The sequence below is a fragment of the Ahaetulla prasina genome, chromosome 3 (assembly GCF_028640845.1).
Source record: "Ahaetulla prasina isolate Xishuangbanna chromosome 3, ASM2864084v1, whole genome shotgun sequence".
NCBI classification, from domain to species: domain Eukaryota; kingdom Metazoa; phylum Chordata; class Lepidosauria; order Squamata; family Colubridae; genus Ahaetulla; species Ahaetulla prasina.
The window spans coordinates 111,500,578-111,522,289 of NC_080541.1; the positions used below are offsets into that span (position 1 = coordinate 111,500,578).

The 21,712-nt window shown below is 37.6% G+C and overlaps 1 protein-coding gene across 2 annotated transcripts in view; it reads right to left on the bottom strand.

The window, feature by feature from the left end:
• Positions 1-21,712, bottom strand: part of DIAPH1 (diaphanous related formin 1) — a 281,001-nt gene that overhangs the window by 156,929 nt on the left and 102,360 nt on the right. For both annotated transcript variants that reach the window (XM_058174593.1, XM_058174595.1), the window contains exon 17: positions 20,931-21,048. In XM_058174593.1, the coding sequence (XP_058030576.1) occupies positions 20,931-21,048 (118 nt within the window). The remainder of the gene's footprint in view (positions 1-20,930; positions 21,049-21,712) is intronic.

Here is a 21,712-nt window from a genome sequence, read left to right on the forward strand (position 1 = left end):
GTCGCTTTGCGAGACAAGCCATAGACCTCCCTACTGACCTTCCGTCATCTGATTCACCTCCTGACGACTCAAACCAAGCAGAAAACGACCCAATGGTGAGTGCACCCATTCCTCCATTTGCTATCAAAGTAAACTTATTAATTCCAGGGGAAGGGGCCAAAAAGGATTTAGAGGCTATTGTGGACACAGGATGCACCAGATGCCTAATTTCAACTTCTACGGTTGCCCAACTCCGTATAAAAACATTTCCCTTGAAACACCCAATTAAATTCCACTAAGTAGATGGAACCTTGATTGGTGGCGTTCCAGTGACCCAAATCACACAACTGGTTCGCTTAGAAATTGGAGCCCATCATGAACTTATAAGATTCATAGTAATTCCAAAGATGTCAGAATCCATCATCCTAGGTTTAGCTTGGTTGGACAAATGGGAACTCACAATCAAATGGGAGGATGGATTCAGGAAAATTATATGGACTTTCAGACCCTTAGACCCAATTCCCCCTACCGAAAAAAACCTTATCCAAAATGACCACCAGAGGGAACCAACAACCACCATATCCAATCCATCTCCTAATGAACCACGCATCCCTAAAGCATACATGGATTTATCAGAAGTTTTTAGCGAGGATGAATGTAACCTCTTACCCCCCCACCGACAAACTGATTGCGCAATTGAATTGCACCCGGGGGCAAAATTACCAAAACCCAAAATGTATTCAATGACACCAGCCGAAATGTCTGAACTAAGAAAATACATTGACACTAACCTAGCCAGAGGGTTCATTGAACCAGCAAAATCACCTGTAGCTGCGCCTGTGCTATTTAAACTAAAGAAAGATGGTTCGCTTAGATTATGTATTGACTTCAAAAATATCAATGCAATTTGCATACAAAACAATACCCTTTACCACTTATGCACGATTTGTTGAACCACTTATCAAAAGGCAAAATTTTCACCAGATTGGATTTAAGGGAAGCCTATTACCGGGACCGCATCAAGGAAGGTGATGAATGGAAAACGGCTTTCAACTGCCCCTTGGGCAGTTTCCAATACCGTGTCATGCCTTTTGGCCTCCAAGGAGCTCCAGCCGTTTTTATGCAACTAATTAATGAAACCCTGCACCCCCACCTCTACAATAGGGTTCTTGTCTACTTAGATGATATTCTTATCTACACAAACAATATCGAAGAACACATCAAATTGGTCAGACAAGTCCTTAAAAAGCTCCTAGCGGCCAAGCTATATGTAAAACTTTCCAAATGCGAATTCCATAAGGAATCCCTAGACTACCTAGGTTACCGGATATCAAACAAAGGTATCGAAATGGACCCAGGAAAAGTAAAAGCGGTGTTGGATTGGCAACCGCCACGCACACGTAAGCAACTTCAAAGTTTCTTGGGATTCGCGAATTTTTACCGCAAATTCATTCCTTCTTTCGCAGAAGTACCTCTACCATTAACAGAATTGTTAAAAACTGGGCCATTACCCGCCAAACCCAAACCTACCCAACCCCTACCTTGGACAATGGACTGCCAACGTTCCTTTGAACACCTGAAACGCCTATTCTCCATGGAACCAATTCTTCAACACCCGGATCCAAATAAACCTTTTGTGGTCCAAGCTGATGCAAGTGATGTAGCAGTAGCCGCTGTCTTATTACAACGAAATACCGACAACAATCTAATGCCCTGCGCGTACGTGTCTAAAAAACTGACAGACACTGAAGCAGATGGGCAGTTTGGGAAAAAGAAGCCTTTGCAGTGCGCTGGGCACTCCTCTCCTGGAGACACTTCCTTGAAGGGGGAAAAGAACCATTCGAGGTGTGGACCGACCACAAAAACCTCGAATACTTAAAAACCTCTCAAAAGCTTTCTCCCAAACAAGTTCGATGGGCTCAGTTTTTCAAACGGTTCCATTTCACCCTCAAATACATCCCCGGCGACCAAAATCTACTGGCTGACGCCCTATCTAGGAAACCACAATTTGACAGCCAACGCGAAGAGGTAATACATGCGATGATTCCCGAGAGCGAACCGGCCAGCCAAGCACTTACTCGACCGCGTTCACACCGTAGTACTAACATCCCACCAAATAAACTACTAGCGGAATTAAAATCAGCACTCACTGACGATGCTTGGTTTAAAGAAAACTTGCCAGATATCACCTTAAGGGATGGGATACCCTGGAAGGGAACCAAGATTTATGTACCCGTCACTATGCGGCTTCCTATACTACAGAGAAGCCACGACTCTCGCCTAGGAGGTCACTTTGGATTTTTCTCCACTTGGCTAGAAGACAATTCTGGTGGCCAAAAGTGAAATCAGATGTCGAAGACTATTTCCGGAGCTGTACTACCTGTGCTACCATGAAGTCCAGACCAGGGAAACACCCTGGACTCCTACAACCCGTAGCCAAACCCACCAGACCCTGGGAAGAGATTGCCATGGATTTTATTGTTGAATTCCCATCTAGTGGGGGAAATACAGTGATATGGACCGTAGTGGACTTGTTCTCTAAACAGGCCCATTTCACTGCGTGCACCGGATTGCCATCGGCGAGAAAATTAGCAAAGCTCTTCGTCAAACACATCTACAGACTGCATGGAGTTCCTAAAAGGATAATATCTGGGGTGTTCAATTCACAGCCAAGTTCTGGAGGGAGTTCCTACGGTCCATTGGATCGTCTCAAGGACTTAGTTCTGGGTTCCATCCGGAGACCAATGGAGCGGCTGAAAAATTGAACTCGATGGTGGAACAATAAATACGGTGTTATGTAAATTACCAACAAGAAAACTGGTCAGATTTGTTACCATTTGCAGAAGTCGCATATAATAATGCTGTACACAGCAGCACGGGGTTAACCCCTTTTCAAGTAACCACCGGCATGGACTTCGTTCCAATGCCTGAACTCCCAGTGCAACCCCCCACTTCCGTTTCCCAAACGGACTGGATGAATTCGTTAAAAAAAGGTTGGGAAAATACAAAAAAGGCCTTAGCTGTGACAGCTCAGAATTACAAAGCCCATGCTGACAGACACCGTTCCCTTCAACCCCCTTTTTGCATTGGCGATAAAGTCTTTTTATCTACTAAGTATCTGAGGTTGAGAATACCCAGCAGAAAATTCGGTCCAAAATTTCTGGGTCCTTTCCCCATTGTAAAAATTATTAATCCCGTTACCGTCCAACTCAAGCTCCCTCAAATGTTGGGGAAAATACACCCGGTATTCCATACCAGCTTATTAAAACCTGCTAGACAGTCTGGTCTGAGACCTCAACCTGCTGCTCCCCCACCACCCTTGATAATCCAAGGTGAAACCCACTATGAAATCAAGAAAATCCTTGACTCTAGACTATACAGAGGTCAATTACAATATTTAATCCACTGGAAGGGATATCCATTATCTGAATCTACTTGGGTCAAAAGTTGGAAAGTAAATGCGGACAATTTGATTAAACAATTTCACGACACTTTCCCTGACAAACCTAAAAAACCTCTTGGAGAGGGGAGGGGGGGTTAGAAGGGAAGTGTGGATCACTGACAATCTTCTTTATCAACTCTTTGTTTTCTTTCCTAGGATATAGCTTCTTTTCCAAGGGGGGACACCTGTCAGGCCTGGAAACCATATTAGACTTTAGGATTCCAGACGCTGCCACATTTTTCCCCTGAGGGGAGGAAGGGGGGCTGAGGGGTATGGTAACATTCTTCAAGCGGTCAAGGTCGGATGGTGTTCACATCTGCAGGAAGAGTGGCAAGAAGATATTCGAATGAACTGGGAGAACGTGGGACCATGTGACCATCAAAGGGGTCAGGAGGGTGGGACTCTTGGGGTTTGTATAACTGGAAAAAGAATCCGGAAATTCAGTTTTGGAATTTCACTCATCGTGTGCCAGTTTCCTCATGCTAGTAAAGAACTCTGGAAAACAATGGCCTCTGAGTTTTTTTTATGCAGAAGAGGTTTTTCTGGAACCTTGACATTGGTATTGTTTCTAGTCTTTTTTCTTTTTTATTATTCTTTCTTATCTCTTTATTGTGAGGGGATTTAGAGTTTTAAATTTTTGAGGGTGGGAGTTTAGGTATATTTTGTATATTTTAGCTTGTGATTGTTGGTCATAATACCCGGTATTTGCTCTGGGAAGTCTGGGGGGGGGGAGAAAGGGGGGGGAAATGATACATGGATTGGTTATTAACGTACAGTAATGTTTGAAGATATGAAATTAAAATTTAAAATGATATTGGGGCTGCTCGACTGCCATTTCAGAAAGAAAAGGAGAGAGGAGCAGAAGGAGGGAAGAAATAGGTAGGAAAGAGTTGAGAAGGAGGAGGGGAAGAAGAAGGTTAGATAGGGTGGAAGAAGGGAGGAGTGGAGAAGGAGGAGAGGAAGTAGTAAAGTGAAGGAGATGAAGGATGGGAAAGTAGTAGAGGGTTGAGAGGGAGGCTGTGAAGAAAGGAAGTGGCAGTCGGGCAGGCCTGAATCGGTAATAAATAAAAATTAATGATTAATGATGGATAATAGTTTGTACATAAATATGATGTTGGAAAATGAAAATAAAAATTATTTGAAAAAAAATAAAATAAAACATATTGATTGATATCTATTATCTGAGTTCGACCTGCCCTGAGAAATGGTAGCTAGGCCACAGATTCACTAGCTCATTAAGAATGACACAGCCGTGACCATAGTTATTAAAAATTGCCTTGTCACTCTCTGAAGAGCAATAAATACATTATCACATAAACTTTTATGAATCTACCACATCAAGTGCAAGGAATATAATCCTATTAGATAAATTATTACAGCTGTTTGTTGGGGAAAGGAAGGAAAAAGAGGAATGATAATAGAAAAAGAATTGCTTTAGAGGTGACAAATTCTGTATTAGCAATTAGATGTAAGTATGTATTTTTTGTATTAACAAGAAAACTAATTGACAGATTTCTGTAACTATGAATTCAAGCATTCATTAGATGTAACACAATTTCTCATGGATTATTTTTTCTCATCATGTTACTTATGTTAACCAGCTAGTTAATCTAATGTCTGTGTCACATCTAACTTGCTGCTTTATGTTCAGTCATGTCTAAAGAAATAATTATGTTCTGCTGTTGGAAGAAATGTCCATCTGGGTTCAGTTCCAAGTGGGGAAAAAGACACATGGAGACTGCTTGGAAAGATGGTTTAATGGTGGACAGGTTCACATGGTTTGAGTTCAGAAAAAGGGACAAGATACTGAGTATGCCTTGGTTTTATGCTTTCTCTGAGCTTTGAACTTCCTGGGGCACAGGAAGAGTATCCTGATTGGTTGTCAGACCCCCAGGGGGTGGGGGTCTTAGCTAGCCTTGCTGGCTGATGTAATCTTCCCAGATGCCATGTGGTGAGTTTCTGTTGCTAGATGGCTCCTATTGTGTTGCAGATGATGGTCCATTGAAAAAGGTGGAGAGAATGAGTTTCTGCCTCTGGCCCATTGACAAAGGTGGGGGGAGGCAGGAAGCTGCAGGAAGCTGCTTTGCCCTTAAAACATGTTTCTCCATTTCTCATCCAGGGAAATATAATATTCTGCCCTTTTTAATATTTTCTAAAAATTTTCATTCTTCTAGGAGAGGGGTGGGTGCTAACTTCCTAAACTGCCTTCTATTTTTCCCCTCTCCAAAAGATAAGAGTAACTCCCTTGAAATCAATTAATGAAGGCAAGAGGAAAACAACTTGGTTCATTAACAGATTAAAAAAAAACCACCTGAATTTAGAGAGACTGAAATAGACCCGAGAAAGCATATTCAGCTCTCTGAAAATAATGTTTTCAGTAACTTCCTGAAGTTAAACTCAATAATGAAGAAACAATAGTTTGAGCTATGGGTTTTTGACTACTACTATAAGCTGATCACTCTCAAATTTTGCACTAATGAATTTTGACTCAGTGTTGATGCACTTTTTCCATCAATAAGGAGATTAAGAGCCCCTATATCCTCTGATAGCAAAATCTGAATTATCAATCAGAGAGGGGAGCTCACATGCTGCATATCAAAACTAAATAAAACAATGTATTAATATGTCATCATATTCATGGGGAAGCATCTTTTACTTTCAAAAACTTATCAATTATCTGTTTCTGATAATTATTACTTTCTATTTGTTGCTTCCTTATGCTATCCCCCACTATGTTTCATAGCTTTCCTGATTAGCTAAATATAGCAAAAGATTTAGTCTGACATGTAATCATTTTCCTGAAAAATAACTGAAATATATGAATGAAAAGAAACAACCATTTGCTTGGTTCATCGGCATTGACTTGAATAGACAGAAAAAATTGTTCCGTGTGGCTAAATATAATTTTTAACTGCTATTGATAAAAAACACTACTTTTCATGAAATAAAGCTTGCTTGCTGTCCGGTGTCTGCTGAGTGAGCATAAAAAAAGCAGGAAACAGAGCCATGAAATAATAGCAGCCTTTGACTCAGCATGGCTCATTCTTCCTGCAGACTCCTCCCTTGTTGAGTTTTATTTTTTTCTGCGCCATCAATACAAAATGGAGTCTAAAGGGAAGGCAAACATCCTCCCTAAAATGGCTGAATGCGGCAAAAGAAGATAGAGAATAATAAAATAAGGCAACAGCACCATCTGGTGCTTTTAAAAAAACCTGATTTGGCATTGAGATGCTTTAGGATTGAGAAGCACACACTGCAATGGAAATAAGAAGACCTGATAGCAAATGTGAAATCTGTAATATCACTTTCTCTCTCTCTGATATATATCTATTCTATTTTTGATCCAAAAATTCTTCTGCAATTATAATCCATAAAGGTCTATGTTTAGACAATACTCTGCCAGATTAAATATTACACAATAATATTGTAGAGACCTATTATTATATGCTATATAAATGCAGAATATATGTATCATGAATTTCAATAGGAAAATGATTATTTCAACTTCAAAATTCTGGCTTTCTGTGATACTGTCATATTTCAAGAGCAGTTTTGGGAAGTGATACGCGCTCATGGAAACTCTTAAGAACTGTAGATCCAGCTGAAAACGCTTAAGACTTTTAAGACCCACATGACAGCATTAACTGGCTCTACTGAAGATTGAGGATTTGCAGAAATAAATTTAAATTTATTTTCCCAACCTAGCCTGCATGAATTACCCAGGCAAATTGCAAACTTACACATTTCATTTTGCAGTGTCAACGTGAGAATGTCATAAACCTAAACCATTATATAGACATGGGGTTTAAGTAAAATACAACTATATGGAAGGCTAAAAAGCAAACTTCTCTTTGAATAGAAAATTCAAAGTGAAGTATTACAGTATCAGAATAAAAAGCCTAGCACATGTTGTAATTAACTATCCCCAATATATTCCATAATGAAATATGGAATAGTGAAACAATTTACAATTGTTCAGGTACCAGATGGAAAATCTGCATAAGAGTTTTAAGTTCTGACTAGATCTTTCTACTCTCCACCACCACTCCGTAGATAAAGCTGATAAATCTCTTTGATTACACTTAACTCTCTAAAATACAGTCTGGATGCTGTTAAAGCTTCCTGGTATGGGAGATATACTATAAAAAGAAAGAAACAGATGGGAATAACAAGATGCTCTGGCAGCCAAGCAAAATCTTTTATCTGAGGAAAAGGAACACCCTCCCCTTTGTTTTCTTTGTTCCTGAGAAATGAGGCCAGCAAAAAAGGAGGGGGCAGGAGAAGGGGGAGGAGGGAGGGGAGGAAATGGCCACCACCCTGATGACACAATGTCAGGAGATTTCATCTTCCAATCCAGTGGCTCTGACATCACCACCCTGAAAGTGAGCCAAAATTACTCAACTGCGCACATCTGGTGGATGAAAAAAACATTGCAAGAAATTTAAGAAAAGTTGGATTTGAATTATGCCTTATCAGTGCAAGAGAGGCACAGAACTGGGAAACAAATAATAGCTTACTTGGAAGAGTTTATTAGGGGTATCTCTGAGTATTTTAAAACTGTATTTAAAAAATAAAACAACTTAGATGCTAATTACAGACCACTTATCAAAAATGGATAGCCTTGATTATTCACAGATGGACAAATGTATAATATGTAACATACTCAAACTTTCAATTACAGAAATAGGTTAGTTCAGACAAGATATTTATACTCTGCAAACAAAATTAATGAAACTTCAATTATTGGGCAAATAGGGCATACTAATTCTATAAGTGAACAATTTAAATGAATTGTATGAACCAATCATATGGTTGATAGATTTGTCACTCCTGTTTCAATGCAGCAAATAATAGCTAATGAGCCAATCATTTATTATAGCATAAACATAATATCAACATTTGTACGCTCGTTTTGATCCTGTTACCAATAAGAATTCTTTAGAAAAAAAAATAGGGGAGTGAATTTAATTATAAATATATGGGTCTCTGCTGCAATTCTGTATTTCAATGTTAACATTTTATGTTCCAAAAAATACAACAATGGCATAGGAACAATTTCATCTTCATCTTATTTCTTGACAATTCTGCATGAGGCTGTGCAAAGCATCTGGAAAAGGTGCAAACAAAGCTCCTCTTCCCATAATATAAAAACAGCTGTATCTTTGCTAGCTTGCAAGAAAGCTGTTTTAAACTACCTATGTCTGCATGTGCTGAACCAACAACAGAAATGAAACAAAGTGACTGTATTGCCCAACCAACTGAAGCAGCTGCATGAGCCTTAGAAAGAATATGGCTATTTAATGATTTCAAAAGAGGTAAAAAGGTAAAGGTTCCCCTTGCACATATGTGCTAGTTGTTCCCTATTCTAGGGGGCGGCTCATTTCAAAGCCGAAGAGCCAGCGTTGTCCAAAGATGTCTCCGTGGTCATGTAGCCGGCATGACTAAATGCCAGAGGCACATGGAACGCTGTTACCTTCCCACCAAAGGTGGTCCCTAATTTTCTACTTGCATTTTTTACAAAATGCAAGTAGATTGGCAGAAGCTGGGACAAGTAACGGGAGCTCACCCCGTTACACGGCACTAGGGATTTTGTCGATCTTTCGATTGACAAGCTCAGTGTCTTAGCCACTGAGTCACTGCGTCTCTACTGAAAAGAGGTAATTCACCTATATTAAAGCAAATAAGAAAATACCTTTTTTCAAACATTTTGTCCAAGCTTTGCATACTCACTTTCAGTGGTAGATTTCCTTCATAAAAAAAGTTACTATGAAAACATTTATGTTTCCACATATATAGGAAAATACTTGTCAAAATGAGGCAAGCTGTTGGGATAAATACATTATCAAACTATCTACAAGATGCCATTGCTTCCAATTTTAATCAAAATAGACAGATAATGTTCAGTGAGAGAATTAATTTATTTACTCACATACTCACTGAGATGTTAGGCATCCTTCCTAAGTCTTGTCTTGAAATTCACCAAAGCTTTATCCCATTGAACAAGTTATATTATATTTGAGGGAGATGGGCACTACGGAAATGTGAAATAAATATTTCTACTAATGTTTGGAACAAAGTATGAATGATTGCATCAGAAGAAATAGTTATTATTAGAGAAACTGCTACAAAATGAAAGGGCACATTCACAGTAGCCTAGAGTCTTAGCCAAACTTGAATCCTTCTGTATATTTTACCCATCAAGTATACAAGGGGGAAAAAATGGTACAACTGAGACCTGGACATACAGACACACACAATCATACCAAGAAATGTTTTAGTATGGAGCAGAATAATGAGCAGAAAGTTATAGATGATCAAGGATATAATTCATGCACCTGCAATTAAATTTATCCCATTCAAAACGGGAATGAATGGTTAAGTTTTATAATAAGGGAACAGATAATTTTTAAAAATTATATTTCAGTAACATCCTACATCTTACAAAGTATTTGGCCTTTCACACAGAATTACAGTAATTCTTCAATAGTCACAGAGTGCATTGTGGTGGCATATGTCCTTCCTATTTACATGATAGACCATAATATGTATGCTGTTATATTTTGAAGGCAACTTTAAATGATACTCAGTCCTATATTTTAGTACTGTCCATTATATCATATCTGCCCCTTTTCCAGATGGAGCACATGGAGGCATCGTATATAAAGAAACCTAATTCATTTTATTTATTCAATTTCTATATCTGCCCAATTCAACCAAGTGTCTCTGGGTGGTTTACAAGTATAAGATTTTAAAACAATTTAAACAAGACATTAAAATAATAAAACCATCTACAAAGTAAGTAAATATAAAAATAAAAAGCAGTCTTGATAATTAATCAGCTAATAGTAAAGCCAAGTAATGCAGCCCTTCACACATACATAGTCAAGTTTTTAGAGCTTTGTGAAAAGCTAACAGGATTGGAGTGATTCTAAACTCTGAGGGGGGATATAAGGCAGAGGCTACAACAGAAAAAGCCCATCTCCTAGTTCCGCCAGACGGCATTTTTTGGCTTACGGAATCTATAATACAGGAGTGTCAAACTTGATTTCATTGAGGGCCGTATCAGGGTTGTGTTTGACCTCAGAGGGCCGGAGTAGGTGTGACCAGCTTGACATCACTCATATCAGGGGCACATTAGCACAGGGGCCCCCCAAGGCTGTGTGCTCTCCCCACTTTTCTTCTCTCTGTATACCAATGACTGCATCTCCAATGATCCATCTGTTAAGCTACTGAAGTTCGCAGATGACACAACAGTGATTGGTCTCATTCGAGACAATGACGAATCTGCATATAGACAAGAGGTCGAACGACTAGCCTTGTCAATCTGGAACTGAACACACTCAAAACCGTAAAAATGGTGGTAGACTTTAGGAGAAACCCTTCCATACTTCCACCTCTCATAATACTTGACAACACAGTATCAACAGTAGAAACCTTCAAATTTCTGGGTTCTATCATATCGCAAGATCTCAAATGGACAGCTAACATCAAAAACATCATTAAAAAAGGACAACAAAGAATGTTCTTTCTGCGCCAACTCAGTAAGCTCAAACTGCCCAAGGAGCTGCTCATCCAATTCTACAGAGGAATTATTGAATCTGTCATATGCACCTCTATAACTGTCTGGTTCGGTTCTGCAACCCAACAAGAAAAACACAGACTTCAGAGGATAATTAGAACTGCAGAAAAAATAATTGCTACCAACCTGCCTTCCATTGAGGACCTGTATACTGCACGAATCAAGAAGAGGGCCGTGAAAATATTTGCAGATCCCTCGCATCCTGGACATAAACTGTTTCAACTCCTACCCTCAAAACGACGCTATAGAGCACTGCACACCAGAACAACTAGACACAAGAACAGTTTTTTCCCAAAGGCCATCACTCTACACTGTCAGACTATTTACTGAATCTGCACTACTATTAATCGTTTCATAGTTCCCACCACCAATCTCTTTCCACTTATGACTGTATGACTATAATTTGTTGCTGGCAATCCTTATGATTTATATTGATTGATATTGATATATTGACCATCAATTGTGTTGTAAATGTTGTACCTTGATGAATGTATCTTTTCTTTTATGTACACTGAGAGCATATGCACCAAGACAAATTCCTTGTGTGTCCAATCACACTTGGCCAATAAATTCTATTCTATTCTATTCTATTCTATTCTATTCTATTCTATTCTATTCTATTCTATTCTATTCTATGTGGTGGCCTGAACGGGCTCCCGAACTCAGTTTTTGGCTGGGACAGCCTCCTGCAACCCTCTGCCAGCAAAAATGTAGCTGGGGGGTGGGTGGCATGTGGCCCTCGTGAGCTCTGTTTTTGACTAGGACAGCCTCCTGCAACTCTCTGTCAGCGAAAAGGGAGCATGCAGCCCTCCTGAGCTCCGTTTTTGTTGGCAGAGGCACTGTGGGCCGATACTTCGCTGTTTCCAGGGCGGCTCCGTGGGCCAGATCTAAGCACCCTGTGGGCTGGATCCCTTGAGTTTCACACTCCTGATTAGATCTGTTGGATCTAATCAGACAGGTAGAAACTCTTGGAAAAAGACATTCCCTCAGATAATCCAGTCCCAAGCCATGAATGAATTGTAAATTCATAATGATGAACAGTATGTAAGAAATGTTATCATGCTAACTTGTCTAATTATAGCTCCTTTTTGGGAGTCTGGATAGTTGCATCAAATGGAGACTACAGAAATGACTCAAACTGACTCAAAACAAAACAAACTTTCTTTAATAGAACTGCATTTCACCTCTGATACTATTTTGTTACAAGAAAAAATCTTTCAAAGTAGACTATGTTGTACATATTACAAAAGCTATTTTCCAATTTACATTTTTAGAAACTATTTAGGGAACTGACCAGAAAGATATATATTATAGTATGAAAATGATGGAAGAAATATATTATTCTTTTGGCCAAAAGTCTGACATGTTTTAATACTCTAGTGAAATTAGTCTGTGCATGCGTGCATGTCCGCATATGTGCACGTGCGTGTTGGTGGAAGAGAAAGTCTTTAAAAGAATAAAGGGAAACAAGCATTATTTTCCCACCAGCAGATGGCATCCAAACCACATATTTGAAAGATTGTTACTCAGATTAGGAATGCTAGAAATTTCATTAACTCTATTTTGGAAGCTTGAACAAATGTTAGCACAATTATAAACATAATATTCCATACTACGCAAAAAAGAAACATCTACATTATGTTTTTGAATTGTTTCTAAATTAACAATTTGTCTTTAGTTTCTTTTTTTCATTGGTACTTTAAAACAAATATACAAATTTTAACTTTTGTATTATAACACTTCCCCTTTTAAGCTATCATCATCATCATTGCTAGAATTACAGGTAGTCCTCAATTTACAACAATTCATTTAGTGACCATTCAAAGTTGCAATGGCACTGAAAAAAGTTATTTATGATCATTTTTCACACTTACAACCATTGCAGCATCTCCACGGTCACGTGATCAAAATTCAATCGCTTGGCAACTGACTCATTTATAATGGCTGAAGTATCCTGGGGTCATGTGATCCCCTTTTGCAACCTTCTGACAAGCGAAGTCAATGGGGAAACCAGATTTACTAATTTACTAATGATGTTACTAATTTAACAATTGCAGTGATTCATTTAACAAATGTGACAAGAAAAGTTGTAAAATGGGGCAAAACTCATTTAAATGTCTTGCTTAAGCAACATAAATTTTGGGCTCCATTGTGCTTGTAAATCGAGGACTATGTGTAATGATTAACTTCTTCCTCATTATGAGGAAAAGAAAAGGGAGAGGTTGAAAGAAGTGACTGATTTTAAATCATAACAGAAACAACAATTATTAGCTAAAACTAAAAGTGGGTACCCCAAAACAGTATGTAAAGAAAGATTTGACTTATGTATGTGTATGCAAAGAAAAAACAATAAATGGAGTTCAGAGGGTTCTAGGATGAAGAGGTAATTAGAAAGCAAAGTACAGATTTTAAAAAGGAACAGAATAAAAAAATAGAAAAGCAGATAACTGAAGAAAGTCAGATTTAAGTCTAAACTAGTGTTTCCTAAACCTTTCTCTCATTATTCAAAATTGCTTATTGGAATGTTCTTTTCACTGTTTATCAAAAAGTCCTTATTTAAATGTCCCTGTTTTGACTGAGTAATGAGTTTGTGTATTGCTACCCAAAGAAAAAACACTTTCACCCAATCTTGGATAATTTACTCAAGGTTTGAGATGCTCTGGTCTAATCTGTCTGAATTCTAATTTTTTTTTATTTGAATTTATATCCCGCCCTTCTCCGAAGACTCAGGGCGGCTTACATTGTGTAAGGCAATAGTCTCATCCTATTTGTATATTTATATACAAAGTCAACTTTGTTTTATGGAATTTGTTTGGAATATATGAAACTTTTTTTTGAAACTTTTTTATTTTTTTTCTCATAAACATATCTTAAATTGGGGTAGTCAACCTTTTTATACCTACCGCCCACTTTTGTATCTCTGTTAGTAGTAAAATTTTCTAACTGCCCACCGGTGCCACAGTAACGGTGATTTATAAAGTAGATTTGGGGGGGGGCACCGGCTACCAGCTCTGCTTGTCTGTTATAGCTGGGTATGTGGGGGGAGATGCACGTGCTATTCTGGGACAAGGCTTTTTTGTTTGCAGTCACACTATAGTGCCATTTAGTTTTACTTACGTAACGTGAACTAAACTTATGCACGGGCGCTACAGATAGTATATTTTCAGAAATTTAAATTGTCACGGGGAATTTTATGAAAACCTAATGGAAATGTTTTTAAATAATGCTATGACAATTTTTTAAAAAGTCAGTTAAATTAAAAAAAAGGAAAGTGCTTCAGTATCGGACAAAACCCCTACCGCCCACCATGAAAGCTGGAACGCCCACTAGTGGGCGGTAGGGACCAGGTTGACTACCACTGTCTTAAATGTACAGTTTCTTATCTAACATATATATTTTCTTTTAACTTTCATACTAATACAATCTTCATCCTAAACAATTAAGTATATTCAGGGTTGCTCTTCTACCATTTCATCACCCTTGTTTTACAATAATCCTTCTTCTCCCTCTCTCTTTCTTTTCCCTTCTTCCATCTACTCTTCTACTTTCTTCTTTCCTCCTTTTCTTCTCCTTCTCTACTTCCCCTTCCTTTCCCCCACACCTCCCTTCTTCCTCCCTTCTAACCTTCTCTCCTACTCTTGCTTCCCCCTCTTTCTTCCTCTTTTTTTCCCTTTCTTCTTTTCCTCTCTCTCCTCCTCTCTTCTCTCCTCTATCTCGCTCCATTCTCTCTCTATTATTGTATTCATTTTCAATTTAGTATTTTCCAAATTGGTATTTGAGCAATCCCAATTTTTACTTTCTTTTCAATTATTTTTTCATGTTACTAAATTTACACATATCATCATAAATTTACATTTATATAATAACATTTTCTTTCTCCCCCCCCTTTTCTATTTACACTGGTGTCATCTGGGTTTCTATTTCTTTTTTGTCTTCTCTCCAATTTACTTATACCTTATCTAATTTATTTCTCTATAATCTTTTATTCATATTTCTTTTCTAACCATACATAAAATTGTCCCCATGTCTTGAAATACACCGATTCTATCTTTATCTATTTAAAAGATTCTTCTTTTATTCTCAATGTTAACCTATTCATTTCTGCACATTCTAAAATCTTCTTTATTACCTCTCCTTCTGATGGGATTTTTTCTGTCTTTCACTTTTGTGCAAATACAATTCTTGTCGCTGTTATTGTATGAATAATTAAATATGTATCTTCTTTGCTATATTTCTCCAATAATATACCCAATAAAAATTCTTCTGGTTTCAACTCTATACGTTGATGCAACATTTCCTCTAACCATGCCTGTATTCTAACCCAATACTCTTTTGCTTCCATACATGTCTCTCTCTCCCTCCGATTAACTTTTTGTGTGGCAGCAATTACAGCCTCCCAGGCTCTGTTCAAAAGTTGCACTGTTTTCCTTCACTGTAAATCTCCCATTTAAGAAGGGCCCACAAATTGTCAATAGGGTTTAGGTCAGGTGAGGAAGGGGGCATGTCATTATTCTTTCATCTTTAAGGCCTTTACTGGCTAGACACGCAGTGGAGTACTTCGATGCATGCGATGGAACATTGTCCTGCATAAAAATCATGGTCTTCTTGAAAGATGCAGACTTTTTCCTGTACCACTGCTTGAAAAAAGTGTCTTCTAAAAACTGGCAGTTGGTTTGGGAGTTAATTTTCAGTTCATCTTCAACGTGAAAAGATCCAACTAGCTCATCTTTAATAATACCAGCCCATACCAGTACCCCACCTCCACCTTGCTGACGTGAGTCGAAGTGGACCTCTGTGCCCATTACTGATCCAGCCATGGGCTAGCCATCTGGTCTGTCAAGAGTCACTCTCATCTCATCAGTCCATAATATCTTTGAAAAATCTGTCTTCAGATATTTCTTCGCCCAATCTTGCCATTTCAACTTATGTGTCTTGTTCACTAGTGACCGGGTTTCATCCTTCCTTACCTTGGTCATCTCTCTGAGCATTGAAAACTTTGTACTTCAGGGCATTCCAGGTAGGTTGCAGTTCTGGAATGACAGAACTGGAGGATGATGGGTTCCTGGTAGCTTCACATTTGATTCTTCTCAAATCTTTGGCAGTTAATTTGTGCCTTTTTTCCCCAACGCGTTTCTTGCAACCCTGTTGACTATTTGCAACAAAACGTTTGATAGTTCTGTGATCATGCCCCAATATCTTAGCAATTTCAAGAGTGCTGCATCCCTCTGAAAGACCTTATACAATTTTTGAACTCTTTTTTAGCCCATTTTGCCTGAGGAAAAGTAGCTGCCTAATAATTGTACACAGCTTAATATAGGGTATCGATCTCCTTAGGCTACATCTTCCCTCATTACACAAATCACCTGATATACTTATATCCACTAAGTTTATACAGCTTCAAGGTGGAAAATATGCATAAGAATGATATAGTCAAAATACTCACTTGCCTAATAATTGTGCACATAGTATACATGGCTTATATTATAAATATCTAACACAGAAAAAAAAGATGTTAAAAACAAAATAAGACATGAATAGATAAGTATGAAATATTTATATTACTGGATGATAAATTTAGGAAACCATATATATTCTACAGAGGAAAAGTGTGTATGATTGAAATTAATTGTGGACTTCTTGGTTGTTTTGTTGCAGACATTTCACTACCTGACTAGCTAACCAGTAACCAGAATTTTGATGACTTGGCAAGAACAAAGGCTTAGATTAGGCACCATTGATAAAGCAAGATCCTTTTATGATCAACTTATTGGACCAGTGGAAGAGGACCAGGAAACGACAGGAGACATACAACAAAAAGAAGAAGAGAAAGAGAAAGAAGGGAAAATAAAAGAACAAGAAGAAAGGGCACTGAGAGAGGGGGCGCGGGCTAAGGAGCCAATGGAACAAAGAGAAACCAGGGCGATGAAATTAAAAACTACTAACAAGTAAAACATGGAAGAAGAAATAAAAGTAATATTGATAAATGTAAGTGGATTAAATGCAGCGATAAAAAGGTATAGAACATTAACCAAATTAAACTCCTTGAAGATGGACATTACATGTTTGCAAGAGGTTCAACATGAAAAATTATCAGCACATTCAAAATTAGGAACTTTATTTACATCATTAATACCTCAAAGCATAAGAGGACATTAGGGAAAAGTTAGAACCCAAGTTTCTCTTTGAAGATGGAGAAGATAGAGTCTTGATGGTGGAAATAAAAATAACATTTCAAACAAATACTTTTGATAGCGCTATATGCCCCAAATGAAAAGCAAGAAGATTTTTATAAGAGACTACACAGAAAAATATTAGAATTGGATTACGAACATATTTGCATAATGGGAGATTTTAATGCCATAACAGATGCAGAATTGAATTATAAAACTATAAAGCAAGGAGAACAGTGCCAAAATTATTCCGTACAATGACAAAAGAGTTGAATATTCAAGATATTTGGAGACAAAGCATTTAAAAGAAAAACAATTTACTTTCTATTCAAATAGACACTTATCGTGGTCGAGAATAGATATGATATGGATGTCGGTAGACTTGATAGAGAATATACAAGAAGTGAATATTGATTCAAATATATAGGCAGATCACAATCCAAAGATGATAACATGGAAAGGACAGAAGAAAAGAAGAAGATGGACTTGAATACATTAATATTAAAAGAAAATGAATTGCAACAATATGTGGAAAAAGAATTAAAGTCTTTCTTTGAAATAAATAAAAAAGAGGACACATCGCTTCAAAATGTATGGGGCACAATGAAGGCATATATTAGGGGACTGGCAATAACTTATACCGCAAAGAAAAACAAAAGGAAAAGACAGAAACAGACAGAATTGGAAGAAGAATACAAAAAACTAGAGAAAGAATTTCAAGAAGATAGCCAGAATGACAGAGTTAAGAAAAGAATGGAACTAAAAAAACATGAAATAAAACTAAATGAACAAGAGTTGTTAGCAAGTAAATTAAGAACATCCAGGCAGAATTTTTTTGAAAATGCGAACAAGCCAGGAAGATAGCTAGCATATAAAATAAAAAAAGAAAAGGAGAAGAAAGTAATAGAGTATTTATTAGATGAAAAGGGGAATACTACACTATAGTAATGAAGAAAAGATGAAAATAACTCAAAATTACTATGAAAAACTATACTTTCAAGAAGATATTTGGAAGAAGAGACAATAAAATACTTAGAAAACTCAGATTACCCAAAAATATCAGAACAACATAAGGCATTGTTAGAAGAAAAAATAACAATGATGGAATTGACTGAAGCAATCAAAAAACAAAAAAGTGGGAAGGAACCGGGACCGGATGGCCTATCAGCGGAACTATACAAAACCTTTCAAGAAATAATGAGTATTCTAATGCTAGAACTGTATAATGAACTCCTAGATAAAGAAAGAATGCCAGACTCATGGAGAGAGGCACATGTAAGACTTATACCTAAAGAAGATGCAGATTTACAACTGATAAAAAAACTATAGACCAATTTCACTATTAAATGTGGACTATAAGATTTTTGCTTCAATAATGACAAATAGATTGAAAAGGGAAATCAGGATTTCCCAATTCCAAAGGAAAGCGTTTTCGGGCAGCAGACCCATGATCCCCTTCCTGATTCCAAAAATGGGTTGTGCAGAGGCAAAAAAAAGTGCTTCGCATTTTAGGCGGCAGATCTGGCCAGGAGGAAAGAGGTGAGTCTGCTGAGAAGGATGACAAGGGTGTGCAGCTCTGCAATGTGCAACAGGAAGGAGCATTTTCAGGCAGCAACGCTGTGATCCTCTCCCAGAATTCAAAAGGGTTCCCAGTCCCCACTGTACATTGCAGAGGAACTGGCCACTGCCTGAAACACGGCTCTGAAAATTGCATTGGGGAATCGGGCCAATGGTCAGCAGTGGCTGGAAAGGAGGGATGTTTCATGTTTCCCGCTTGGCTCAGCTCGGCTCCTGGGCATAGAGAGGGCTTAGGTGGCGGCGGCAGCAATGGCTCCTCAAGTTGCTGGGGAGTGAAGTCATCATGACCATTCTGGCCTGAGCTGCCCGTTAAATGGCCAGAGGGATGACCAGCCATGATCTGTGGGGCCCGACTTGTTCACCAAAGCCACCGGGCAGATTCCCCCCCCCCCACAAAGTGTCCTGAAGAGGTTTGTTCCTCTTCAGGACAGACTGTGCCCCATCCCAGATCCCCGCCGCCTGGAACTGCCCGAAAATGTCCAAAGGGTGGGGGCTGGTGGGTAGGCGGGCAGTGCTATATTCGTAGTATAAGATGCACCCAGATTTTTCACCCTCTTTTTGGGGGTAAAAAGGTGCATCTTATACACCGAAAAATACGGTATATTTATTTCAGACAGTACTGATAAAACTTGAAAAAACTTATTTTCAACATCTTAACAAGATAACAAGAAGATTTATATGGCAACAGAAAAAAGCTAGAATTAGTCTAAAGATGTTACAGGATACAAGGCTAAGGAGAGGATTTGGACTGCCAAATTGGGAACTATATCACGAGGCAGCAGCACTGACTTGGATGAAGGAATGGGTGGAACTAAGGAATACAAGATTACTGACTTTGGAATGACATGATTTGCAACTAGAATGGCATGCTTTTTTATGGTAAGGGAGAAGTAAGATACACACATACTTTCATAGACATTACATGAAAAATGCATTTCCAATGGCATGGGAGAAGAGTAGAGATAAATACTATATGAAAAATTCCAACATATTCCGATGGAGGCTTTAATACATCCAAATACTTTTAATCTTAGAAATATTGTCAGGTATAGGGACTTGTTAACAGACCGGGGGAAACTGAAGCAGAAACAAGATTTGGAAGAACAGGAGATTGAGTTAGATTGGTATATGTATATGCAAATACAAGCAAGATATCAGAAAGATGTTAAACTGTATGGTTTTTATTTAGAAAAGACTGAGCTGGATAGGATTCTCACAGGAACAGAGAACAAATTAATCAAAAAAAGTTATAACTTTTTGTTGGGGATTGAGTTAGAAGAGGAACAAGTAAAGGAAACTATGATAGGTTGGGCTAAAAATTTTGGATATTCAATAGACCTAGACAAAGGGCAACAGCTATGGGAGAGGAATTATAAATTTAAAAAAATCAATATAAAATGTTTTATAGATAGCATATGCCACCTGAGAAACTGGCAAAAATGTTTAAAGATAAATCAGCTAAATGTTGGAAATGTCATCAGTTACCAGGATCTTATTATCATATGTGGTGGACATGTCCAGAAGCCAAAAACTATTGGGAGAAAATAAAGGGTTGGTTAGAAGAAATAACCCAACAATATATTGATTTAAAACCGGAGTTGTTTTTACTGGGGATCCTACCAGAGAAAATTAATAAAGAAAATATTTATTTGATTATACATGTAATTACAGCAGCAAGAATAGTTTTTGCGCAAAATTGGAAAGCAGAGAAAATACTTCTGGAAGGAGAAATTATTAGAAAAATTTTAGATTGTGCAGAAATGAATAAATTAACCTTAATGATTAAAGAAAGAGGATTCAGAATATTTTAAGATATGGGATAAATTTTACTATTGGTTAGAAGAAAAGTACAGATAAGCAATGGATAATTATGTAAGAAAACGGTAATAATGTATTTGTGGAAAAATGGTAATAGTTCAAATTGAAATGAAAAAAGAAGAAACAACAAAATAATGGGGCCAGGAAGAAAACACCGAGACGTCACACAGAAAGAATTGCTGATGCTTTAAATGTATGTTTGTCTATAAAATAAAAAACTGGATTTAAAAAAAGCATAAACCATCCTTAACATATTTCTGTCTTTAGTGTACATCTATAAAGTTATTACTTTATTTATTTGGTAAATTATATAGCTGCCCATCTCAGATTCCTTACTTATTGTTGCTCAAAGTGCATTACTTACATTTGGTCTGTGCAGTAGAGAAACGAAGTGTTAGCTTGGCAAAAAGATCATCACTCTCATAACGATCCTCCTTAGCTTTCACCCAGAAACAGCCTTCAGATAATTCCTGTGCTGTAATCTGTAAAGGTTATATATAACATGGCATAATCCGTATAAATACCATTGCAAATTCCTGTTGCAGTTTAAGTGTCCTGTACATATTTTAAGCAAAAAGACCATAGGCCTGTTAGAAAACAAGTTATTTATTTGTTCATAAGCTTTTATGAAGCAGAAACCATTTCATCAAAAGTAAATAGTGTTAGTCTGGAGATAATATTGTTGAATTACATTTATCAATTATGGGATTAATTTATTATGCATTTTTCATTTCATCATGAAATGCAAGAGGCGGCTGGCTAACTTTCTACCTATAAGAGGTCAGATAAGTGGGGCATAAATAAAAAAAGAATAATGTAATTACATGCTTAATGCCAGCTCTTATGTCGCAGAAAATAAAAAATTGTTCTGATAAGCAGAGACAAACAGGCAAGGAAATGCATCTCAAAACTGGCAGGCATCAAAAGATTTTAAACAGAGAAGGCAATGGAGAAAATTCCAGGGTGTATATATTACCCCATATTCTAGCTAATGATTTTTAAACCAGAAATCTTCTGCAAGGTTTCATTCAATAGCAGATACTGTAAGCCTTAAAATATTCTGGTCCTAAATTATATATGGTTAGGATATGTACAACTACATTTTCCAACTGAGGCCATCTGATAAGGATATTCACAAAATATCTA